This window comes from Scyliorhinus canicula, chromosome 30 (assembly GCF_902713615.1).
Source record: "Scyliorhinus canicula chromosome 30, sScyCan1.1, whole genome shotgun sequence".
Classification (NCBI taxonomy): Eukaryota; Metazoa; Chordata; class Chondrichthyes; order Carcharhiniformes; family Scyliorhinidae; genus Scyliorhinus; species Scyliorhinus canicula.
In genome coordinates, this window is record NC_052175.1 from 14,428,094 (window position 1) to 14,449,594 (window position 21,501).

The 21,501-nt window shown below is 51.4% G+C and overlaps 1 protein-coding gene across 1 annotated transcript in view; it reads left to right on the forward strand.

The window, feature by feature from the left end:
• The window catches only part of ash1l (ash1 (absent, small, or homeotic)-like (Drosophila)), a 248,737-nt gene that overhangs the window by 149,328 nt on the left and 77,908 nt on the right, over window positions 1–21,501 (forward strand). Inside the window, exon 7 of the mRNA XM_038787101.1 lies at window positions 15,474–15,547. Within this exon, the coding sequence (XP_038643029.1) occupies window positions 15,474–15,547 (74 nt within the window). The remainder of the gene's footprint in view (window positions 1–15,473; window positions 15,548–21,501) is intronic.

The following is a 21,501-nucleotide window of genomic DNA, read 5'->3' on the forward strand; positions in this document are numbered from 1 at the left end:
CAACCACCCCTCCTAACCTTTTGGACACTAAGGGGCAATTTAGCACGGCCAATCCACCAACCTGCACGTCTTTGGACTGTGGGAGGAAACCCACGCAGACACGAGAACGTGCAGACTCCGCACAGACAGTGACCCAGAGGGGAATTGATCCTGGGACCTGGCGCTGTGAAGCACTTGTGCTATCCACTTGTGCTACCTAGGGCGGTATTTGAACTTGGGACCTCGGCACTGTAGCCCCAGTGCTAACCACTGCACCACGTGCCGCACATTTTATTTTATTTTAATGTAATTTTTTTTTCTTAAAACAGAGACCAAACTTGTGCACACTATTCCAGGCGTGGACTCAGCAATGCCATTTTTTCAATAGCATTCCCCTTGCAATAAATGACAACAACCCATTTGCCCTTGCTGTGCCTGCAGATTGTGATTCATGTACTGACACACTCCCATGCCTCTGCGCATCAAGAGTTGTGCAGTCTCTTATTGAAATAATTTGCTGCTTCTCTGTCTTCCTGCCAGAGTGGGCAAGCTCACATTTGCCCACATTGCAGTCCCTCTGCCCGATGTTTGCCCGCTCAACCTATCCATAATCCTTTTGCAGATTCTCTTCGTCTGTTCAAAACTTTTCTCTTGTGTCAGCTGCAAATTCCATCAACCAGACGTTTGGTCTCCTCATCCCAAATAGTTGAGGCCCCAGCAATGTTCCCTGTGACACTCCAATCTTTACTTTGTGCCAACCCAGAAATGATTTATGCGACACTGTTTCCTGTAGATAACCGGCCCTTTATCCATGCTGGACACGTTATTCGCTCCACCATGAGCTCTTACATTGTACAGTAACCCTAATGTGGCGCCTTCTGGAACTCTCAGGCAGCAGGATTGCGCTTCAGAAACAAACTCGATGAAAGGAATAAACAAACAGAGAAAGCGGTGGGAAACCGGAGGATAGGGCCTTCTGGAAATCTCAGTACACCACATCCACAGGTCCCCCTTTTTCCCACGTTGCTTATTACTCCCTGTGTCACAGCGTAACCTCAGCCCCTTCACCAAGGCCCAGCCTGTCCCTGTGTCACAGCGTAACCTCAGCCCCTTCACCAAGGCCCAGCCTGTCCCTGTGTCACAGCGTAACCTCAGCCCTTCAAGGCCCAGCCTGTCCCTACGTCACAGCGTAACCTCAGCACCTTCACCAAGGCCCAGCCTGTCCCTGTGTCACAGCGTAACCTCAGCCCCTTCACCAAGACCCAGCCTGTCCCTACGTCACAGCGTAACCTCAGCCCCTTCACCAAGGCCCAGCCTGTCCCTGTGTCACAGCGTAACCTCAGCCCCTTCACCAAGGCCCAGCCTGTCCCTACGTCACAGCGTAACCTCAGCCCTTCAAGGCCCAGCCTGTCCCTACGTCACAGCGTAACCTCAGCCCCTTCACCAAGGCCCAGCCTGTCCCTACGTCACAGCGTAACCTCAGCCCCTTCACCAAGGCCAGCCTGTCCCTGTGTCACAGCGTAACCTCAGCCCCTTCACCAAGGCCCAGCTGTCCTGTGTCACAGCGTAACCTCAGCCCCTTCACCAAGGCCCAGCCTGTCCCTACGTCACAGCGTAACCTCAGCCCCTTCACCAAGGCCCAGCCTGTCCCTACGTCACAGCGTAACCTCAGCCCTTCACCAAGGCCCAGCCTGTCCTGTGTCACAGCGTAACCTCAGCCCCTTCACCAAGGCCCAGCCTGTCCCTGTGTCACAGCGTAACCTCAGCCCCTTCACCAAGGCCCAGCCTGTCCCTACGTCACAGCGTAACCTCAGCCCCTTCATCAAGGCCCAGCCTGTCCCTACGTCACAGCGTAACTCAGCCCCTTCACCAAGGGCTCCAGACAAGACTAAGAGGACCAGGACAGTGCTTTGTTCCCTGTTGACTTTCCGCACATACACGATGCTCAGTTTGCTCATGTTACTGATGTTTTGAGGTGGGGATCGCAGGAATCAGCAGAACGAACACATTACAGAACAGAAAGAGAGAGACAGAGAGGTGGTGAAGGAGTAGGTTGCAGCGTTCAACCTTGGAATGTCCCAAGATGTTCACTGAGGCCGTAGTCCCCATGCAGCTCGGTGTGCCTATGAAAAGCCTGTGGTTGCCATTCTGGCTGGCCTTTATCAAGCTGTCATTTCCAATGGGGCAGCTGATGCAGCTGCTGCTTGGAGACCCAGAGGAGGGGCCGGGCACAGAGCTGTCGATGTACGATGCCTTGACTTTATATCGAAGCAGCGTTTCTATTGTGGAGTACGGTCAGAACGGCCGGCAAAGCAAAGATCAAGCTTGCGTTAATTACTCACATTCCACTGCGTTAAACTCCTCCTAACCCAGAAAACCTTCTTCCCTTGTTGTTCAGAGCCTGTTGGTTTTGCCAGCAGCTGCCGTCATTAACAGCTTTACAAACTGGCAGCCGTCCACATCCTTCAGAACAGACGTTTGTTTGTTCAGTGAGGTCGAATTAGGAACGGGGAGAACAGAGTAAGATCACCTTCTCCCTGAAAACCCTTTGAGGTTGTCTGAAGCGTACCTGCGCAGAAACGCTGGGGAAAGGACGGAAACTGGACGGAATGGTCTCCCCCATCTGTTATTCGTGTCTAGGGGGGACGGGGAGGGAGACATTCGCTTAACCACAAGCCATATCTCTTGTAGGAACAGGAGTTCGGCTCTTCAAGCCTGCTCCCCCGTTCAACATGGTCGAGGCTGATCATACAATTTACAGTGCAGAAGGAGGCCATTTGGCCCATCGAGTCTGCACCGGCCCTTGGACAGAGCACCCTACCTTTAGAGTGTAGAGATTATCCATTTCCTCCTTCAATATTCAGTGACTTGGCCTCCACAGCCCCCTGTGGGGGAGTATTCCACAGGTTCACTGCCCTCTACGTGAAGAGCTTTCGCCTCCTCTCAGTCCTGAATGGCCCAGCCTGTACCCTGAGACTGTGAACCCCTTCTTCTAGATCCTCCAGGCACAGGAAACAACATCACTGCTTCCAGTTCTCCGAACCTGTCCGCATTTTTAAAAATAAATTTAGAGTACCCAATTAATGTTTTCCAATGAAGGGGCAATTTAGCGTGGCCAATCCACCTACCCTGCGCATCTTTGGGTTGTGGGGGTGAGACCCACGCAAACACTGGGAGAATGTGCAAACTCCACACGGACAGTGACCCAGGGCCGGGATCGAACCCGGGATCTCGGCGCCGTGAGGCAGCAGTGCTAACCACTGAGCCACCGTGCCGCACCTCGGGTGCCTCCATTTATACTAAAATACTGACAGGCAAGCAAGGGGAGGGGGTGTAAACGGTGCACACCCTGCCAGAGAGGATGACAAAGGCAGTATTACATAGCTTATGGAAAACCTTGTTGGACCAGGAACTGACATTACGGAACCTACGTGTTTGAGATAGTGGCCCCCTACTTTTCTGAATGCAAGCAATTTGGATGGGAGGATACAGGTTAGGAATTCCATTGAGATACATTCCATGGTAATTCTGTGCCAATTCTGAACTGAAGGAGATTTATTGCTACTTCAGGAGCAGAGGATAGTCTTCCGTTCTGCAAATGTCAGGATATTAGACCGCCTTTTTTGCATTCGCATCAATTTTATTTCTAACTGGGAGCCCCAGGATTAAGAAGAAAGAATTGAGTTCTGAGGCCCTATCGACTAGTTCCTCTTTATGCGCACCAGACCAGGTTTAATTTTGACACAGGCAGAACACAATGCATTGGATTGGATTTGTTTATTGTCACGTGTACGAGGTGCAGTGAAAAGTGTTTTTCTGCAAGCAGCTCAATAGACCATTCAGTACATGGAAGAAAAGGGAATTAAACAAAATTCAAGAAAATACTAGAAAATACATGAGAATGTCCAAAGATGTGCAGGTTGGGTGGAATTGCCATGAAAAATTGCCCTTAGTGTCCAAAATTCTATGATTAACCTAGGACAAAAGTTCGGCACAACATCGTGGGCCGAAGGGCCTGTTCTGTGCTGTATTTCTCTATCTCTATCACATAATAGGGCAATACAAGATATACAATGTAAACTACATAAGCATTGGCATCGGTTGAAGCGTACAGGGTGTAGTGTTATGTCAGTCAACAAGAGGGTCATTTAGGAGTCTGGTAACAGCTGGGAAGAAGCTGTTTTGAGTCTGTTTGTGCGTGTTCTCAGACTTCTGTATCTCCTGCCCAATGGAAGAAGTTGGAAAAGTGAGTAAGCTGGGTGGGAGGGATCCTTGATTATGCTGCCCGCTTTCCCCAGGTGGCGGGAGGTGTAGATGGAGTCAATGGATGGGAGGCAGGTTCGTGTGATGGACTGGGTGGTATTCACGACTCTCTGAAGTTCCTTGCGGTCCTGGGTCGAGCAGTTGCCATACCAGGCTGCGATGCAGCCCGATAGGATGCTTTCTATGCTGCATCTGTAAAAGTTGGTAAGAGTTAATGTGGACATGCCGAATTTCCTTAGTTTCCTGAGGAAGTATAGGCGTGTTGTGCTTTCTTGGTGATAGCGTCGACGTGAGTGGACCAGGACAGATTTTTGGTGATGTGCACCCCTAGGAATTTGAAACTGCTAACCATCTCCACCTCGGCCCTGTTGGTGCTGACAGGGGTGTGTACAGTACTTTGCTTCCTGAAGTCGTCTCCCTTGACTATTTTGCACATGCGGCACAGCGAGGATGTGGTAGGGTCAAAACATGTATCTTAAGCTTGGAGTGATATGTAGATGCTGTAATATTTTCAACCCGAGTCTCCTTTGTTCTATTACAGACTGAGATTCTCCTGGCATTTTTCCCATATCTGCCCAAGTCTCCTCTTCAATATTCGCTGTCAAAGCTGGAGAGAAGTGGAAATAGGGTCGGATTTATACTGTTGGGGGGCGTGGAGCAGTGGGGCTGGGTAGAGGGCCAGCGATAGATAGAGATTGACAAAGGTGGCGTGGACAGAAAGGTAAAAGGAATATAAATGGGGATGATTAAGGCTGAGAAGGGGATTGATAGTGGCACATTAAGAGATTAGAATGTGTGAATGGCTGCGTGTCAAAGGGCAACTGGGGACAGATGGAACACATCACCCAGTTAACGAAGATCTCTATCCCTCCAGATTTCAAATCCATGTCCTGGTGGGAAATCTGGATTGTCCTGAATGGGAGAGGGAGCAGAATTTAAATGAGATCTCCCTTCCAGCTCACGGACCATCCTCCGCACTCTCAAACGATGATAGGATTTTCGCACTTGACAGACACATCCTTGAAATCCCGGAGAAAGAACAGAGGCATCTAGAGCATGCACAGATTGGCCAGCTTCAATATCGAGGCAAATGGAGGAGGGCCCTCTCTAACCCACTCTCGTATGAATCGAACATGCGAAGCTAACTGATACATTTTAATATTCGGCGCCCCCCCCCAACCCCACCTTTGAACTAGGAAACCGCAGATTGGCTAGTTAGAAGCAAGGTTTCTGTTTGGTCCGTGGTAAAAGAACTGAGGGCCTCAGACAGCAAGATTAGCAGAATCTGTAAAAGCTATAATCACCGAGGCAGCACATTCATCGTAATCAAGAGCTATCCCACCCAGCCACGATATTGAGGAGGGGGAACGGCGCTGAGGATCAAACTTCTCAGACGCGAGTGAGGGGGGTGGAGGGCGGAGTTTGCCCCATGCAAATGTCTGAAAGAGGGGGTCAACAAAATCACCCAAATGAATAAACCCTGTAAGGGACTGGGTAGATGGGAGATTCGCCAAGGAGGGAGTGCTCTCTCTGAGCAGTGCCAATGGCATAGTCTCAGTCTTGGTAAAAATAGATTTTATAACCCGAGAATAAACTCAATCTACCCACAACATCAAAAATAGCGGAGATTGGAACGTCTGGCTTAGATACAAATAGCAACACGTCATCCGCGTACACCGTAATCTTATATTGCATCCCTCCACTGACTAGCAACAATTCTGAAGGATCCTGACTGTCTCCACTAGGGACTCAGTCGCTATTGTGAACACTAACTGGGATAACGGGAGTCCCTCTCTGGAGACTCAAATTCTCACACCTAGAACCGCTCGTAAGAACTGTCGCCAGGGGGCTTTTATAGACCACTTGTATCCACTCTACATGCTCCCCTCCTGCAGCTTATAAAATAAATGATTCCACTTCAACCAGTCAAAAGCTTTCTCTGCACCCAAAGTGATCACTAAACGTTTTGTTGGCCGTATATGAAGTGACCAAACCCCGAGCCTTCCCGGTTTCCCACAGGATTGTGGGCTCGCATCCGAGAAAGTGGGAGATCCTGACGACAACTCCGAAAGTAATTAATTGTCCGTGAAGCACTTCAAAGCATCCTGTGGATGTGGCAGGTTCCGCATGAGTGCAGCTTCTTTCTGATTTGCATCTTTACTCAGATTGCTGATGCTAATCGGGCAGAAGTGTAACTTTTTATAGCAATCTTCAGAAAAAGATATTTAAGCGTCGCTCACGGAAGGGGAATAATAAAAAGCAGAAAACCTCAAAAAAGTTGGGAAATGGAAATAAGGACCAGTCAGGAGGTCTGTGTGGGTATCTGAAACTGGAGACCCTGCAGCAGAACATCTCGTGTGCTCAAAGGAAGATCTTGTTAAGAGCTTTCCTCTCTCTTTTTTCATCGAGTTACACCAAGGTTCCTCCTTGTGGAGCCCTAATCCTGCCCTGATGACGTGCACGTCTATATTCTTGAATAGATGGCCTGACGAATTCGCTATTTTACCCGTAGGCCGCTCGCATGTTCAGAGCAGCAAAGAGTGGCCCAAGAATAGTGAACACAATTCTGGCATTCTCAGCTGCTTTCATCTGATTCATTCCGATGAAGCTAACGCCACCAACTGCATCGAAAGCCTCCTGCCGTGCACCCTGAACAATGCACTGCGCTCCGTCTCGAGTTTGACTTGGGGTGGGCAATCCCGGCTGACCGGGTAGCCAGTCAGAGACTCGGAAAGACAACTGGCCAAGCTGAAAACGTAGTTGCCATCGGGACATTTCGAAGGAGCTGGGGTGGTTTCTGAAGCCTGTGCAAAATCTGCTGACTGGCACTTGCCTCAATATTGCATTTGCGACCACAGAGTATCTACATTCACGTGGATTAAAGGTTCAGAGGAACGATGTTTGGTGGGAGATGGCCGTGTCTATTTTAAGAATTTACCCTCTTGTTTCTATGGGGTGGGTGGGTGTGGTGGGGAGGGGTGGGGGATTTGGGGTGTGGCCCTCTGCACTGCGGCCTTTTCTTTTTTATATATAAATTTAGATGACCCAATTCTTCCTTCTTTCCAATGAAGGGGCAATTTAGCGTGGCCAATCCACCTACCCTGCACATCTTTGGGTTGTGGGGGTGAGACCCACGCAGACACGGGGAGAATGTGCAAACTCCACACGGACAGCGGACCCAGGGCCGGGATCGAACCTGGGACCTCGGCGCCAGTGAGGCAACAGTGCTAACCCACTGCACCACTGTGCTACCCTCCTTGACACCGTGTAGCAGCAGTGATAACCACTCTGCTACCCTCCTCGGTGCCTTGAGACAGCAGTGCTAACCACTGCGCCACCGTTCCGCCTGACATAAACATAATTCTGCATCGAGCCCGCCTGTCTGATCAGTTCACCCCCACCACTTACTGATGGGATGGATTTGAAAGGAGATGCAGTGATAGTTGGCCAAAGCCAATGTTGAGAATGAAGTTGAGGACCCTGCAGTGTTTTGCATGTACTGTTGGAGATCCGGTGCCCAAGCTGTGTGCTTGTAGTCCGAATCCAGGCGTTTTCTTGGCAAGCGATTTGCAAGATTTATCAGAACTGAAGCGAAGCAGAGTTAAACATTTTCGCTTTGAAAGGGGGGGGGAATAATGAGGTGAGGCGCTTCGAGAAGGTCTGCGCTTAGTGAGGTTTGGCTGGAGTTGTGTTGGATCTGTTTGAAAGACATTTGTTCGCACATTCTCACTTGACAAACAAAAGATAAATCAAAGCAAAGAGCAATCTTTTAAAAAGAGCCTTTAAGTCATTAAACGGATCGAGGTTGTATTCTGTCGGCAAGTGTCTGTCCAGCATGTCTCTTAACAGCTTGGAAAACCCAATAGATAGTGGCAGTGTGGGAGAGACGAAAGGGCTTGTGTTCGTCAACTGCTTTGTCATGTACACTGACATCTCCGAGTGCTCCACAGCCAATGCTGAAGTGCGGTTAGTGTAGTTACACAGGAAAACACAGCGGGTTTACGCACAACAAATGAATTTGGGATGTTTGCCAGGACGCCGTGTGGTGGGAGGAGGGAGGCCTCTTGCTGATCTTCGAATGGTGCCTTGGAATATTTTCCTTGCATCTAAACAGACAGCACCTCTGTTTGAGACCCCATCTGGTCAGAGGCACCTCCAGCAATGCTCCAGACTCTCAACAGTGAACGGGAGTGTCACTAGCAAGGTAGGGACTTGCTGTATTGCCACAGGAAGCCACCCTGATCAAAACTGATAAGTTTATTCAATGTGCAAGTAAATAACAAGGCTTCAGTTTTGAAGCCCCTGGCTGATGGATACCACCTGAAAGCATTTACTCAGTGCTCGGTGCATCACAGCGTGGAGCAAAAGAAATTGGAACGGTACTACTGAATTACTAAACAGTGGCAAGACGTTTCTCCAAGGGCAGGTGAAAAATCAGAGAAATTCTCCCTTAAGTCATGCAACTCCTAATGATTGGTCAGCTGGTGGCACCTTGGCCAGGGGAATGTTGTGTGAAGGAATTGAGCTTAAAACTTGTGTGATGGGATCTCTCAGAGAGGAGTAACAGAAGCCAGTTGTGTAGTTGAAGCTCCAAGCCAGAGTAGAGATTGAGGGAGGGGGCAAAGTGCAAACTCCACACAGACAGTGACCCAAGGCTGGAATTGAACCCGGGTCCCTGGCACTGTGAGGTAGCAGGGCTGACACACCGTGCCATCCCACCGCCCTCATTGAACCAGAGCCTGTTCTTGGCCACCAGCAGTTTTGGAGCCAAGTTCATCTCCAGCAAAATAGACTTTGTGGGCTGTGCGCAGGGTCGATTTGGTCAGGAAATGTTAAAAAAATGGTCGACGACACCATAACACCATGAATTTTGCCTGATTGCGCACACATCCAATGCAAAGAAATGTTGTAGGACTTGGTGTCATTCCAGTTTGCCAACTCGGGCAGAGTAGTTAGACACGAACACTCCGAAGACTCAGAATATGCAGTTCTCAAATAAAAGCGAAATACTGTGGATGCTGGAGGTGTGAAATAAAAGCAGAACATGCTGAGGGGAAAATCTCCGCAGGCCCAGCAGCATCTGTGGAGAGAGAAACGGAGTCAATGTGTGGAAGTGCTGGGTGACTGTCGTTCGGTGTTCCCCAGAGGCAGCCAGACCTGCTGAGTGTTGCAGCACTTTCTGTTCGAAGTTCAGGTGCCCAAACCTCGGAGAGGACTCGCAGTCATCTGTGTGTGCAAGTAGACCGTTCAGAACCAGTGGTGTCAACGTTGCAGGTATATTCCATAAAGGTAGGCAGCGAAGGATGGAACTGGATCCAATCTTTACACTTTCCTGAGTATTTATTTGCAGAGGTACACGTTACAAGCACGCGCCTCCCAACTCAACCACCAGAGTTTTCCTTCTGCTCCTATTTGTAGAATCGCAAGTGAACCACCAGTTAATGCCCACCGTCTGCATAAAATTAAATGCAATTAATTTACAGTGACAGCTGCCATAATAACTTGTGATTCCCCCACAATGTCAAAGGTGGTTTGTCCTGTAAACATAAACGTCAAAGGAGCCTCCAACAATCAGTCACAGCAACGTCCGCCTTCAATTCACTGGGGTTGCCCGCTTTCCTAAATCCTGCTCCCGCTTTCCCAAATCCTGCTCCCGCTTTCCCAAATCATGCTCCCGCTTTCCCAAATCCTGCTCCCGCTTTCCCAAATCCTGCTCCCGCTTTCCCAAATCCTGCTCCCGCTTTCCCAAATCCTGCTCCCGCTTTCTCAAATCCTGTTCAATATATTTTGGTTGGTGTTGACCAAAACAAATGAAGACGTAGAAAATTGTTGGGAGTGGAGTGTACATCAGTGGAAGAGTTGGTGGGTGTTGGATTCCCAAATGGAACAGGAGGGGAATAGTCTGAAATGTTTACTGAATTTAAGTGGGGCGGGGGGGGACATGTACAGCTTGGCGATCAGCAGGAGACTGTCGTAGTTCCTTTTGCTCATTGATGAGCAGTTGTATGTGGAGTAGCTCCTGGATAATGAGGTCCTGAGCACCACTTACCTGACGGAATCCTGTCTGTCGATTGGCAAGAATGAAATCGGGAAGCCAGGCGGGATAGAAGTGGAAATTGCACATGGGATTTCATGTGCCCTGTGAGAGGTCGAAGGAGATCCACTGGCAGTTTCCAAACTTTGTTATTTCAGCTCCCAGGTTTTTAGCGTTTAATCCATTTGTCTGTCCTGCCGTTTTCACTTGAGCATATATCAGGCATTCGTGGGGTCTGAGATTGGGGTGGGGGCAAAACAGGACAAGTCTGTAACACTGAGGGCGAGCCGAGCTGTCCCTGTGCTGTCCGTTCTATAGGATGAGTGTGTAACTGAGGGTGGGCCCAGCTGTTCCTGTGCTGTCCGTTCTATAGGATGAGTGTGTAACTGAGGGTGGGCCCAGCTGTTCCTGTGCTGTCCGTTCTATAGGATGAGTGTGTAACTGAGGGTGGGCCGAGTTGTTCCTGTGCTGTCCGTTCTATAGGACGAGTGTGTAACTGAGGGTGAGCCCAGCTGTTCCTGTGCTGTCCGTTCTATAGGATGAGTGTGTAACTGAGGGTGGGCCCAGCTGTTCCTGTGCTGTCCGTTCTATAGGACGAGTGTGTAACTGAGGGTGGGCCGAGCTGTTCCTGTGCTGTCCGTTCTATAGGATGAGTGTGTAACTGAGGGTGGGCCGAGCTGTCCCTGTGCTGTCCGTTCTACAGGATGAGTGTGTAACGCTGAGGGTGGGCCCAGCTGTTCCTGTGCTGTCCGTTCTATAGGATGAGTGTGTAACTGAGGGTGAGCCCAGCTGTCCCTGTGCTGTCCGTTCTATAGGATGAGTGTGTAACACTGAGGGTGGGCCCAGCTGTCCCTGTGCTGTCCGTTCTATAGGACGAGTGTGTAACACTGAGGGTGGGCCCAGCTGTTCCTGTGCTGTCCGTTCTATAGGATGAGTGTGTAACTGAGGGTGGGCCAAGCTGTTCCTGTGCTGTCCGTACTATAGGACGAGTGTGTAACGCTGAGGGTGGGCCCAGCTGTTCCTGTGCTGTCCGTTCTATAGGACGAGTGTGTAACGCTGAGGGTGGGCAGAGCTGTCCCTGTGCTGTCCGTTCTATAGGATGAGTGTGTAACTGAGGGTGGGCCCAGCTGTTCCTGTGCTGTCCGTTCTATAGGACGAGTGTGTAACTGAGGGTGGGCCGAGCTGTTCCTGTGCTGTCCGTTCTATAGGATGAGTGTGTAACTGAGGGTGGGCCGAGCTGTCCCTGTGCTGTCCGTTCTACAGGATGAGTGTGTAACGCTGAGGGTGGGCCCAGCTGTTCCTGTGCTGTCCGTTCTATAGGATGAGTGTGTAACACTGAGGGTGGGCCCAGCTGTCCCTGTGCTGTCCGTTCTATAGGATGAGTGTGTAACTGAGGGTGGGCCCAGCTGTCCCTGTGCTGTCCATTCTATAGGACGAGTGTGTAACGCTGAGGGTGAGCCCAGCTGTGCCTGTGCTGTCCGTTCTATAGGACGAGTGTGTAACGCTGAGGGTGGGCCCAGCTGTTCCTGTGCTGTCCGTTCTATAGGATGAGTGTGTAACTGAGGGTGGGCCCAGCTGTTCCTGTGCTGTCCGTTCTATAGGACGAGTGTGTAACTGAGGGTGGGCCGAGCTGTTCCTGTGCCGTCCGTTCTATAGGATGAGTGTGTAACTGAAGGTGGGACAAGCTGTTCCTGTGCTGTCCGTTCTATAGGACGAGTGTGTAACGCTGAGGGTGGGCCCAGCTGTTCCTGTGCTGTCCGTTCTATAGGATGAGTGTGTAACTGAGGGTGGGCCCAGCTGTTCCTGTGCTGTCCGTTCTATAGGACGAGTGTGTAACTGAGGGTGAGTCGAGCTGTTCCTGTGCTGTCCGTTCTGTAGGACGAGTGTGTAACGCTGAGGGTGGGCCCAGCTGTTCCTGTGCTGTCCGTTCTATAGGATGAGTGTGTAACACTGAGGGTGGGCCCAGCTGTCCCTGTGCTGTCCGTTCTATAGGATGAGTGTGTAACTGAGGGTGGGCCAAGCTGTTCCTGTGCTGTCCGTACTATAGGACGAGTGTGTAACGCTGAGGGTGGGCCCAGCTGTTCCTGTGCTGTCCGTTCTATAGGACGAGTGTGTAACTGAGGGTGGGCCGAGCTGTTCCTGTGCCGTCCGTTCTATAGGATGAGTGTGTAACGCTGAGGGTGGGCCCAGCTGTCCCTGTGCTGTCCGTTCTATAGGCTGAGTGTGTAACGCTGAGGGTGAGCCCAGCTGTTCCTGTGCTGTCCGTTCTATAGGACGAGTGTATAACGCTGAAGGTGGGCCCAGCTGTTCCTGTGCTGTCCGTTCTATAGGATGAGTGTGTAACTGAGGGTGAGCCCAGCTGTTCCTGTGCTGTCCGTTCTATAGGATGAGTGTGTAACTGAGGGTGGGCCCAGCTGTCCCTGTGCTGTCCATTCTATAGGATGAGTGTGTAACGCTGAGGGTGAGCCCAGCTGTCCCTGTGCTGTCCGTTCTATAGGACGAGTGTGTAACGCTGAGGGTGGGCCCAGCTGTCCCTGTGCTGTCCGTTCTATAGGACGAGTGTGTAACGCTGAGGGTGAGCCCAGCTGTGCCTGTGCTGCCCGTTCTATAGGACGAGTGTGTAACGCTGAGGGTGGGCCCAGCTGTTCCTGTGCTGTCCGTTCTATACGACGAGTGTGTAACTGAGGGTGGGCCCAGCTGTCCCTGTGCTGTCCGTTCTATAGGACGAGTGTGCAACGCTGAGGGTGACCCAGCTGTTCCTGTGCTGTCCGTTCTATAGGACGAGTGTGTAACACTGAGGGTGAGCCCAGCTGTTCCTGTGCTGTCCGTTCTATAGGATGAGTGTGTAACTGAGGGTGGGCCCAGCTGTCCCTGTGCTGTCCATTCTATAGGATGAGTGTGTAACGCTGAGGGTGAGCCCAGCTGTCCCTGTGCTGTCCGTTCTATAGGACGAGTGTGTAACGCTGAGGGTGGGCCCAGCTGTGCCTGTGCTGTCCGTTCTATAGGATGAGTGTGTAACGCTGAGGGTGGGCCCAGCTGTTCCTGTGCTGTCCGTTCTATAGGATGAGTGTGTAACTGAGGGTGGGCCCAGCTGTTCCTGTGCTGTCCGTTCTATAGGATGAGTGTGTAACTGAGGGTGGGCCGAGCTGTCCCTGTGCTGTCCGTTCTACAGGATGAGTGTGTAACTGAGGGTGGGCCCTGCTGTTCCTGTGCTGTCCGTTCTATAGGATGAGTGTGTAACTGAGGGTGGGCCAAGCTGTCCCTGTGCTGTCCGTTCTATAGGACGAGTGTGTAACGCTGAGGGTGACCCAGCTGTTCCTGTGCTGTCCGTTCTATAGGACGAGTGTGTAACGCTGAGGGTGGGCTGAGCTGTCCCTGTGCTGTCCGTTCTATAGGATGAGTGTGTAACGCTGAGGGTGGGCCCAGCTGTTCCTGTGCTGTCCGTTTTTATAGGATGAGTGTGTAACGCTGAGGGTGGGCCCAGCTGTTCCTGTGCTGTCCGTTCTATAGGATGAGTGTGTAACTGAGGGTGAGCCCAGCTGTCCCTGTGCTGTCCGTTCTATAGGATGAGTGTGTAACTGAGGGTGGGCCCAGCTGCCCCTGTGCTGTCCATTCTATAGGACGAGTGTGTAACTGAGGGTGGGCCCAGCTGTTCCTGTGCTGTCCGTTCTATAGGACGAGTGTGTAACTGAGGGTGGGCCCAGCTGTTCCTGTGCTGTCCGTTCTATAGGATGAGTGTGTAACTGAGGGTGGGCCCAGCTGTCCCGGTGCTGTCGGTTCTATAGGATGATTGTGTAACGCTGAGGGTGGGCCCAGCTGTTCCTGTGCTGTCCGTTCTATAGGACGAGTGTGTAACTGAGGTGGGCCGAGCTGTTCCTGTGCTGTCCGTTCTATAGGACGAGTGTGTAACTGAGGGTGAGCCCAGCTGTCCCGGTGCTGTCGGTTCTATAGGATGATTGTGTAACGCTGAGGGTGGGCCGAGCTGTTCCTGTGCTGTCCGTTCTATAGGATGAGTGTGTAACTGAGGGTGGGCCCAGCTGTCCCTGTGCTGTCCGTTCTATAGGATGAGTGTGTAACTGATGGTGGGCCCAGCTGTTCCCGTGCTGTCCGTTCTATAGGATGAGTGTGTAACTGAGGGTGAGCCGAGCTGTCCCTGTGCTGTCCGTTCTATAGGACGAGTGTGTAACGCTGAGGGTGAGCCGAGCTGTCCCTGTGCTGTCCGTTCTATAGGATGAGCGTGTAACGCTGAGGGTGGGCCCAGCTGTCCCTGTGCTGTCCGTTCTATAGGATGAGTGTGTAACGCTGAGGGTGGGCCCAGCTGTCCCTGTGCTGTCCGTTCTATAGGATGAGTGTGTAACTGAGGGTGGGCCAAGCTGTTCCTGTGCTGTCCGTTCTATAGGATGAGTGTGTAACGCTGAGGGTGGGCCCAGCTGCCCCTGTGCTGTCCGTTCTAAAGGATGAGTGTGTAACTGAGGGTGGGCCCAGCTGTTCCTGTGCTGTCCGTTCTATAGGATGAGTGTGTAACTGAGGGTGGGCCCAGCTGTTCCTGTGCTGTCCGTTCTATAGGACGAGTGTGTAACGCTGAGGGTGGGCCCAGCTGTTCCTGTGCTGTCCGTTCTATAGGACGAGTGTGTAACTGAGGGTGAGCCCAGCTGTTCCTGTGCTGTCCGTTCTATAGGATGAGTGTGTAACTGAAGGTGGGACAAGCTGTTCCTGTGCTGTCCGTTCTATAGGACGAGTGTGTAACGCTGAGGGTGGGCAGAGCTGTCCCTGTGCTGTCCGTTCTATAGGATGAGTGTGTAACTGAGGGTGGGCCCAGCTGTTCCTGTGCTGTCCGTTCTATAGGACGAGTGTGTAACTGAGGGTGGGCCCAGCTGTTCCTGTGCTGTCCGTTCTATAGGACGAGAGTGTAATTGAGGGTGGGCTGAATGTGTTGTCCGTTGTTCCTGTGTTGTCCGTTGTTCCTGTGTTGTCCGTTGTTCCTGTGTTGTCCGTTGTTCCTGTGTTGTCCGTTGTTCCTGTGTTGTCCGTTGTTCCTCTGTTGTCCGTTGTTCCTGTGTTGTCCGTTCTATCATTAACGATATGATGTATATTTTGATATGTGTTAAGACAGAGCACGAATCGACAGTGTCACATCCTCACGGTCGCTGCTGTTCTTCCTGGAGATATCCTAAATGTAATTATCTTTACTTTCCAGGCAAGTATTTGAGGCAAAAGCGAATGGATTTCCAGTTACCGTATGATATCCTGTGGCAGTGGAAGCACAATCAGGTATGTAAGCTGCAGACATGCTGGGCAGGCAGAGCGTGCGGCTGGTGTGTGAGGTAAATCGAGTAAAGTCGCAGCAACAACTTGGATTTTTATCAAACCCATTGTTGTCCTCCACCTTCCCAAGTTGCTTCACAGAACCTTGATCAAAGTTCAGACCCTGAGCCACACAGGGAGATGTTGGGACGGGTTGGTCAGATTGGTAGGACTCTCCGAATTGTCTCAAACCTGGCTGTCCTCAACTGTCCAAAGACAATTCACACCTCTTTAACCTGGGGTTACCCCTATCTCTGGATCTGTAAAGACTTAATTACCTGCAAATGTTCGCATTCAAAGCATTGTCTTGCATCTTTGACTTTGTCTATGTATATGTTTCTGGAACATACCTCTTCATTCACCTGAGGAAGGAGCTGTGCTCCGAAAGCTCGTGATTCGAAACAAACCTGTTGGACTTTAACCTGGTGTTGGAAGACTTCTTACTGTATTCCCAGGACTGTACAGCACGGAGTTAGATACAGAGTAAAGCTCCCTCTACACTGTCCCCATCAAACACTCCCAGGACAGTTTTTTCATATTTCCAGTCATTATCTCAACGATGGTTTGGTGAATTTGACTTTGCGCTTTTAAAAACAGGAAACAGCGGAGCAAGTGCGAAATACACTTGGGTTAATTTAACCTTGCACACGTCAGACCAACCCCCCACCTCCCCCTCCAGCCACCCCCATCTCCCACCCCTGTCATGAGGGGCCGCTGCGGAGGGAGCTCCAGCAGATCGCGAGATGCTGACCCTCTTGTTGTTCAGTCAAACGGCGCGCAGACCTCGTGGCTGGGGTAACGGTATGGCCACCACCCGCAGCAGGCACGGCGGAAATCTGCCTCGCCCACGTTGCTCTTCGAGGCACAGCTGGGGATGGATCTTGCGGCTCAGTAGGTCAACACCACCAGCCAGCACGCATTCACACAGCACACTTCCGTTTGGGAGAAGGTCGCAGGGGTAATTACCGTGTAAAATCTGCCACAGAGAACAAGTGACCCAAACGGAATCAAAGAACATCTTAAAGAGGTGAAGGAGCATCTCAAAGGATAAAACAAGGTGGGGGTGATCGGGGGGGGGGGGGGGGGGGGGAATCCACAGCTTGGGACCCCAGTGTTCCAATAAAAATGGGGGGAGGCTCAGCAAATGGTGGCTTTAAGGGCTGCGAGACGCTACATGTAAAACTTCCTCAACTGTATCCAATGTTGGTCGGGAACATGTCCAACGAATGAATCACCCACCCAGCAGAAAGCATGAAGTAATAGCCTAGACCACACAGCTGCAACTGCTGACATCTCCCACGCCACAAGTTATTTAATAACCCCCCCCGCCCCCACATTATCTTCAGCGAGGAGGATTGGGGTGAGCAGGGTGCGGGGGATTGGGAGTTGGCAGCGGGTGAGCAGGACGGAATGCCTTCTCCGGCCCAGGTTGCGGCCAGCGCTGGACTTAGCGTTTGCTGCTCAGAGCTGGGATTGCGATAGGAGGAACAGGCCACCCTCTGCCCGTCTGTGCTCCCGTTCACAGCCGTGCCTTGGAGGCAGGTCCGCCAGGTAAGTCATCCAGTGGCACGGGCCCCGATGTGGCTGGTCCCATTCCGCTGTGGAACGCAGCCTGCGAGCACAGTGCAGACCCCGTGGGATAACAAGCTTTCCCCTTCTACGAGGTGACAAGAGTCTGAAAAAAAATATTTTCCAACGCAGGCAGCCCACACACCCACATACATGCACACACCACGCTCGCACGCATCACGCTCGTACGTGCGTGCGTGCGCACACACACACACACACACACACACACCCACACAATCGTGCACACACACCCACACACACACCCACACAATCGCGCTCACACACCCACACAATCGCACACACACACACACCCACACAATCGCACACACACACACCCACACAATCGCGCACACACACACCCACACAATCGCGCACACACACACCCACACAATCGCACACACCCCCACACAATCGCACCCACACACCCACACAATCGCACACACTCACCCACACAATCGCACACACACCCACACAATCGCACACACACAATCGCGCGCACACACACACACACACCCACACAATCGGACACGGACACACACAATCGCGCGCACACACACACACACCCACACAATCGGACACGGACACACACAATCGCGCACGGACACACACAATCGTGCACACACACACAATCGCACACACACACACTTGCGCGCACACACCCACACACAATCGCACACACACACACCCCCACACACCCCCACGCACACATCACTCTCGCAACTACACACACATCACCCTCGCATGCGCACACACACACGCCCATACACGCATGCACACACACCCCACACACACGCACACGACTGAACGAAATGCAACGGGGCGAGCCATTCATTTCATTTTGCCAAAATGTCTTTTCCTCTGCATTCAATTTTGAGACAGTTGTCATTGACTTAATTGGATGGAGAAGGCTGTGAAGTTGTAACTGTTGTCCTCGTCTCTCCAGCGAAGTTGAGATGCTGAAGCGCCCACACACAAGCTGGAATGGGAGATGTTGACAGCAGCTGTCTCTCTAAGGCAGCTGCATGTGTCGAATTTCAGTTTGGGTGGAGAATTGCTGCTATGTTTCTCAGAGTTAACTGGGCATTGTTCTGTGCACAATTGGGACCCTTTTCAATTAAAACACAAAATCGTGCTGGGCCAGGAAGGCCAGAGTTCCATTGCAATTGACTGATAGGCTTTTGGTTGTAAATGCTTTCAACTGGAATCTCAGTCGTACAACTGCCAAGTGATCATGTTTCATTTCCCCATTCACCACCCCCGCTTCCCTTCCTATCTTGAAGGTGCTGGCACCAACTGACGTCTCTTTCACTCGCTCTCGCACTCTCTCTCTCGTACTCTCTCTCACTCTCTCTAGCACTCTCTCTCTCGCACTCTCTCTCACTCACACTCTCTCACACACTCTCTCGTACTCTCTCTCATTCACACTCACTCTCTCGCTCTGTCTCACTCTCTCACACTCTCACTCTTTCTTTCACTCTCTCGCTCTCGCCCTCTCTCTCACTCTCTCTAGCACTCTCTCTCGCGCACACTCGCTCTCTCTCACTCTCACTCTTGCTCTGTCTCACTCTGTCTCACTCTCTCTCTCTCGCACTCTCACACTCTCACTCTCTCTTTCACTCTCTCGCACTCGCACTCTCTCAGACACTCGCACTCTTTCACTCTCTCGCACTCTTTCACTCTCTCGCACTCTTTCACTCTCTCGCACTCTCTTGCACTCTCTCACACTCGCACTCACTGTCACACACTCGCAATCTCACTCTCTCGCGCACTCTCACACTCGCACTCTCTCTCGTGCTCACTCACTCTCTCTCTCTTGCACTCTCGCTCTCTCTCTTGCACACTCGCTCTCTCTCTCTCTTGCACTCTCTCACACGCTCTCTCTCTCTCTTGTACCCTCGCGCTCTCGCTCTCTCTCTTGCACTCTCACACGCTCTCTCTCTTGTACCCTCGCGCTCTCTCTCACACGCTCTCTCTCTTGTACCCTCGCGCTCTCTCTCACACGCTCTCTCTCTTGTACCCTCGCGCTCTCTCGCTCTCTCTCTCTTGCACTCTCGCTCTCTCTCTCTTGCACTCTCGCTCTCTCTCTCTTGCACACTCGCTCTCTCTCTCTCTTGCACTCTCTCACACGCTCTCTCTCTCTCATGTACCCTACCTCGCGCTCTCGCTCTCTCTCTTGCACTCTCTCTCACACACTCTCTCTCTCGCTCTCTCTTGTACCCTCGCGCTCTCGCTCTCTCTCTTGCACTCTCTCTCACACACTCTCTCTCTCGCTCTCTCTTGTACCCTCGCGCTCTCTCGCTCTCTCTCTCTTGCACTCTCGCTCTCTCTCTCTCTTGCACACTCGCTCGCTCTCTCTCTTGCACTCTCTCACACACTCTCTCTCTCTCTCTTGTACCCTCGCGCTCTCGCTCTCTCTCTTGCACTCTCTCTCACACACTCTCTCGCTCTCTCTTGTACCCTCGCACTCTCGCTCTCTCTCTTGCACTCTCACACGCTCTCTCTCTTGTACCCTCGCGCTCTCTCTCACACGCTCTCTCTCTTGTACCCTCGCGCTCTCTCTCACACGCTCTCTCTCTTGTACCCTCGCGCTCTCTCGCTCTCTCTCTCTTGCACTCTCGCTCTCTCTCTCTCTTGCACACTCGCTCTCTCTCTTGCACTCTCTCACACGCTCTCTCTCTCTCTTGTACCCTCGCGCTCTCGCTCTCTCTCTTGCACTCTCTCTCACACACTCTCTCTCTCGCTCTCTCTTGTACCCTCGCGCTCTCGCTCTCTCTCTTGCACTCTCGCTCTCTCTCTTGCACTCTCTCTCACACACTCTCTCACACGCTCTCTCTCTCTCTTGTACCCTCGCACTCTCGCTCTCTCTCTTGCACTCTCTCTCACACACTCTCTCGCTCTCTCTTGTACCCTCGCACTCTCTTTCGCACTCGCTCTCTATATCACACATACTTGCACTGTCTCACTCACGCAATCTCTCTCATTCACTTAACCCCCACCTCCTCTCTTTCTGCCCCCCCCCCCCCCATTACATTCCCAGATTCCCAGTCCAAACCACAGCAGTGATGAGGGTACAGGACCGAAACTCCAATATTTTAATTTAGTTTGTAAAATTGTGTGGAAAGAATGATTCGCTCCAGGAGTGACCAAGAAAATATAGGCCGCTGGTATTTCTTTTTTTTTTTGATTTAGTGTACCCAACTCTTTTTTCCAATTAAGGGGGCAATTTAGCGTGGCCAATCCACCTACCCTGCACATCTTTGGGTTGTGGGGGGCGAGACCCACGCAGACACGGGGAGAATGTGCAAACTCCACACGGACAGTGACCTAGAGCCGGGATCGAACCTGGGACCTCGGCGCCGTGAGGCAGCAGGGCTAACCACTGTGCCACCGTGGTGCCCAGGTGTTGGTCTTTCTAAAACAAAACTTTATTATGAATACAATATTACATTTTTAAAGGAACGGCTTACAATTGCCCCCTTAACACTACTATACAATTTCCCATTAAACAACAAGTAAAGAAACATACAGCTCTCAATCCAGCTTAAAAAGCAGAAGAGCAGAGAGAAATATTTGCTTTGCAGAACAAATTTGGGCTCTGGTTAACAATCTTTATCTTTATTGTCACAAGTAGGCTGACATTAACACTGCAACAAAGTTACTGTGGAAAAATCCCTGGTCGCCACATTCTGGCGCCTGTTCGGGTACACAGAGGAAGAATTCGTAATAACCTAGGTCCAAATTACCTAACAGCACATCTTTCGGGACTTGTGGGAGGAACCCGGAGCACCCGGAGGAAACCCACGCACACACGGGGAGAACGTGCAGACTCCGCGCAGACAGTGACCCAAGCCGGGAATCGCACCCGCGACACTGGCGGTTAGAAGCCCTTCAGACTCTGGCTGAATGTCTTCAAATAGCTGCTTCCCCTGGGTTGTTTTAGCCTCTTCCTCGACTTTAGACAAGACTGCTGTGCTTTAAAATATTGTAGCTTTTTTTTATGATCCTACTGGGAAAGAAAGCTGCATTGTGGACTGCATTGTGGCTTCTCCCTAACTCTGCCTCTCTTTCAAAATGTGTCTCTGCCTTCCTTGGCCCAATCCAGTATGACCTCCTCTCCCCCAAGCTGAGAAACAAATGATCTCTGCAGGCTGCAAAGCATATTAACTCCCCAGGGACTTCCCCAGTCAAACCACAGTCCATTAGCCTAGACTGAAAAACACATTCCTTTGTCAATTTCACCTTCTGGCTGCTAAAAACACCCTGCAAAACTATTTTTTTTTTTAAAAAAACATGACCACTGCAGTCAAACACGCTCTAGCCCCAGGCTTTTAACCCAATAATTGTCCGACACT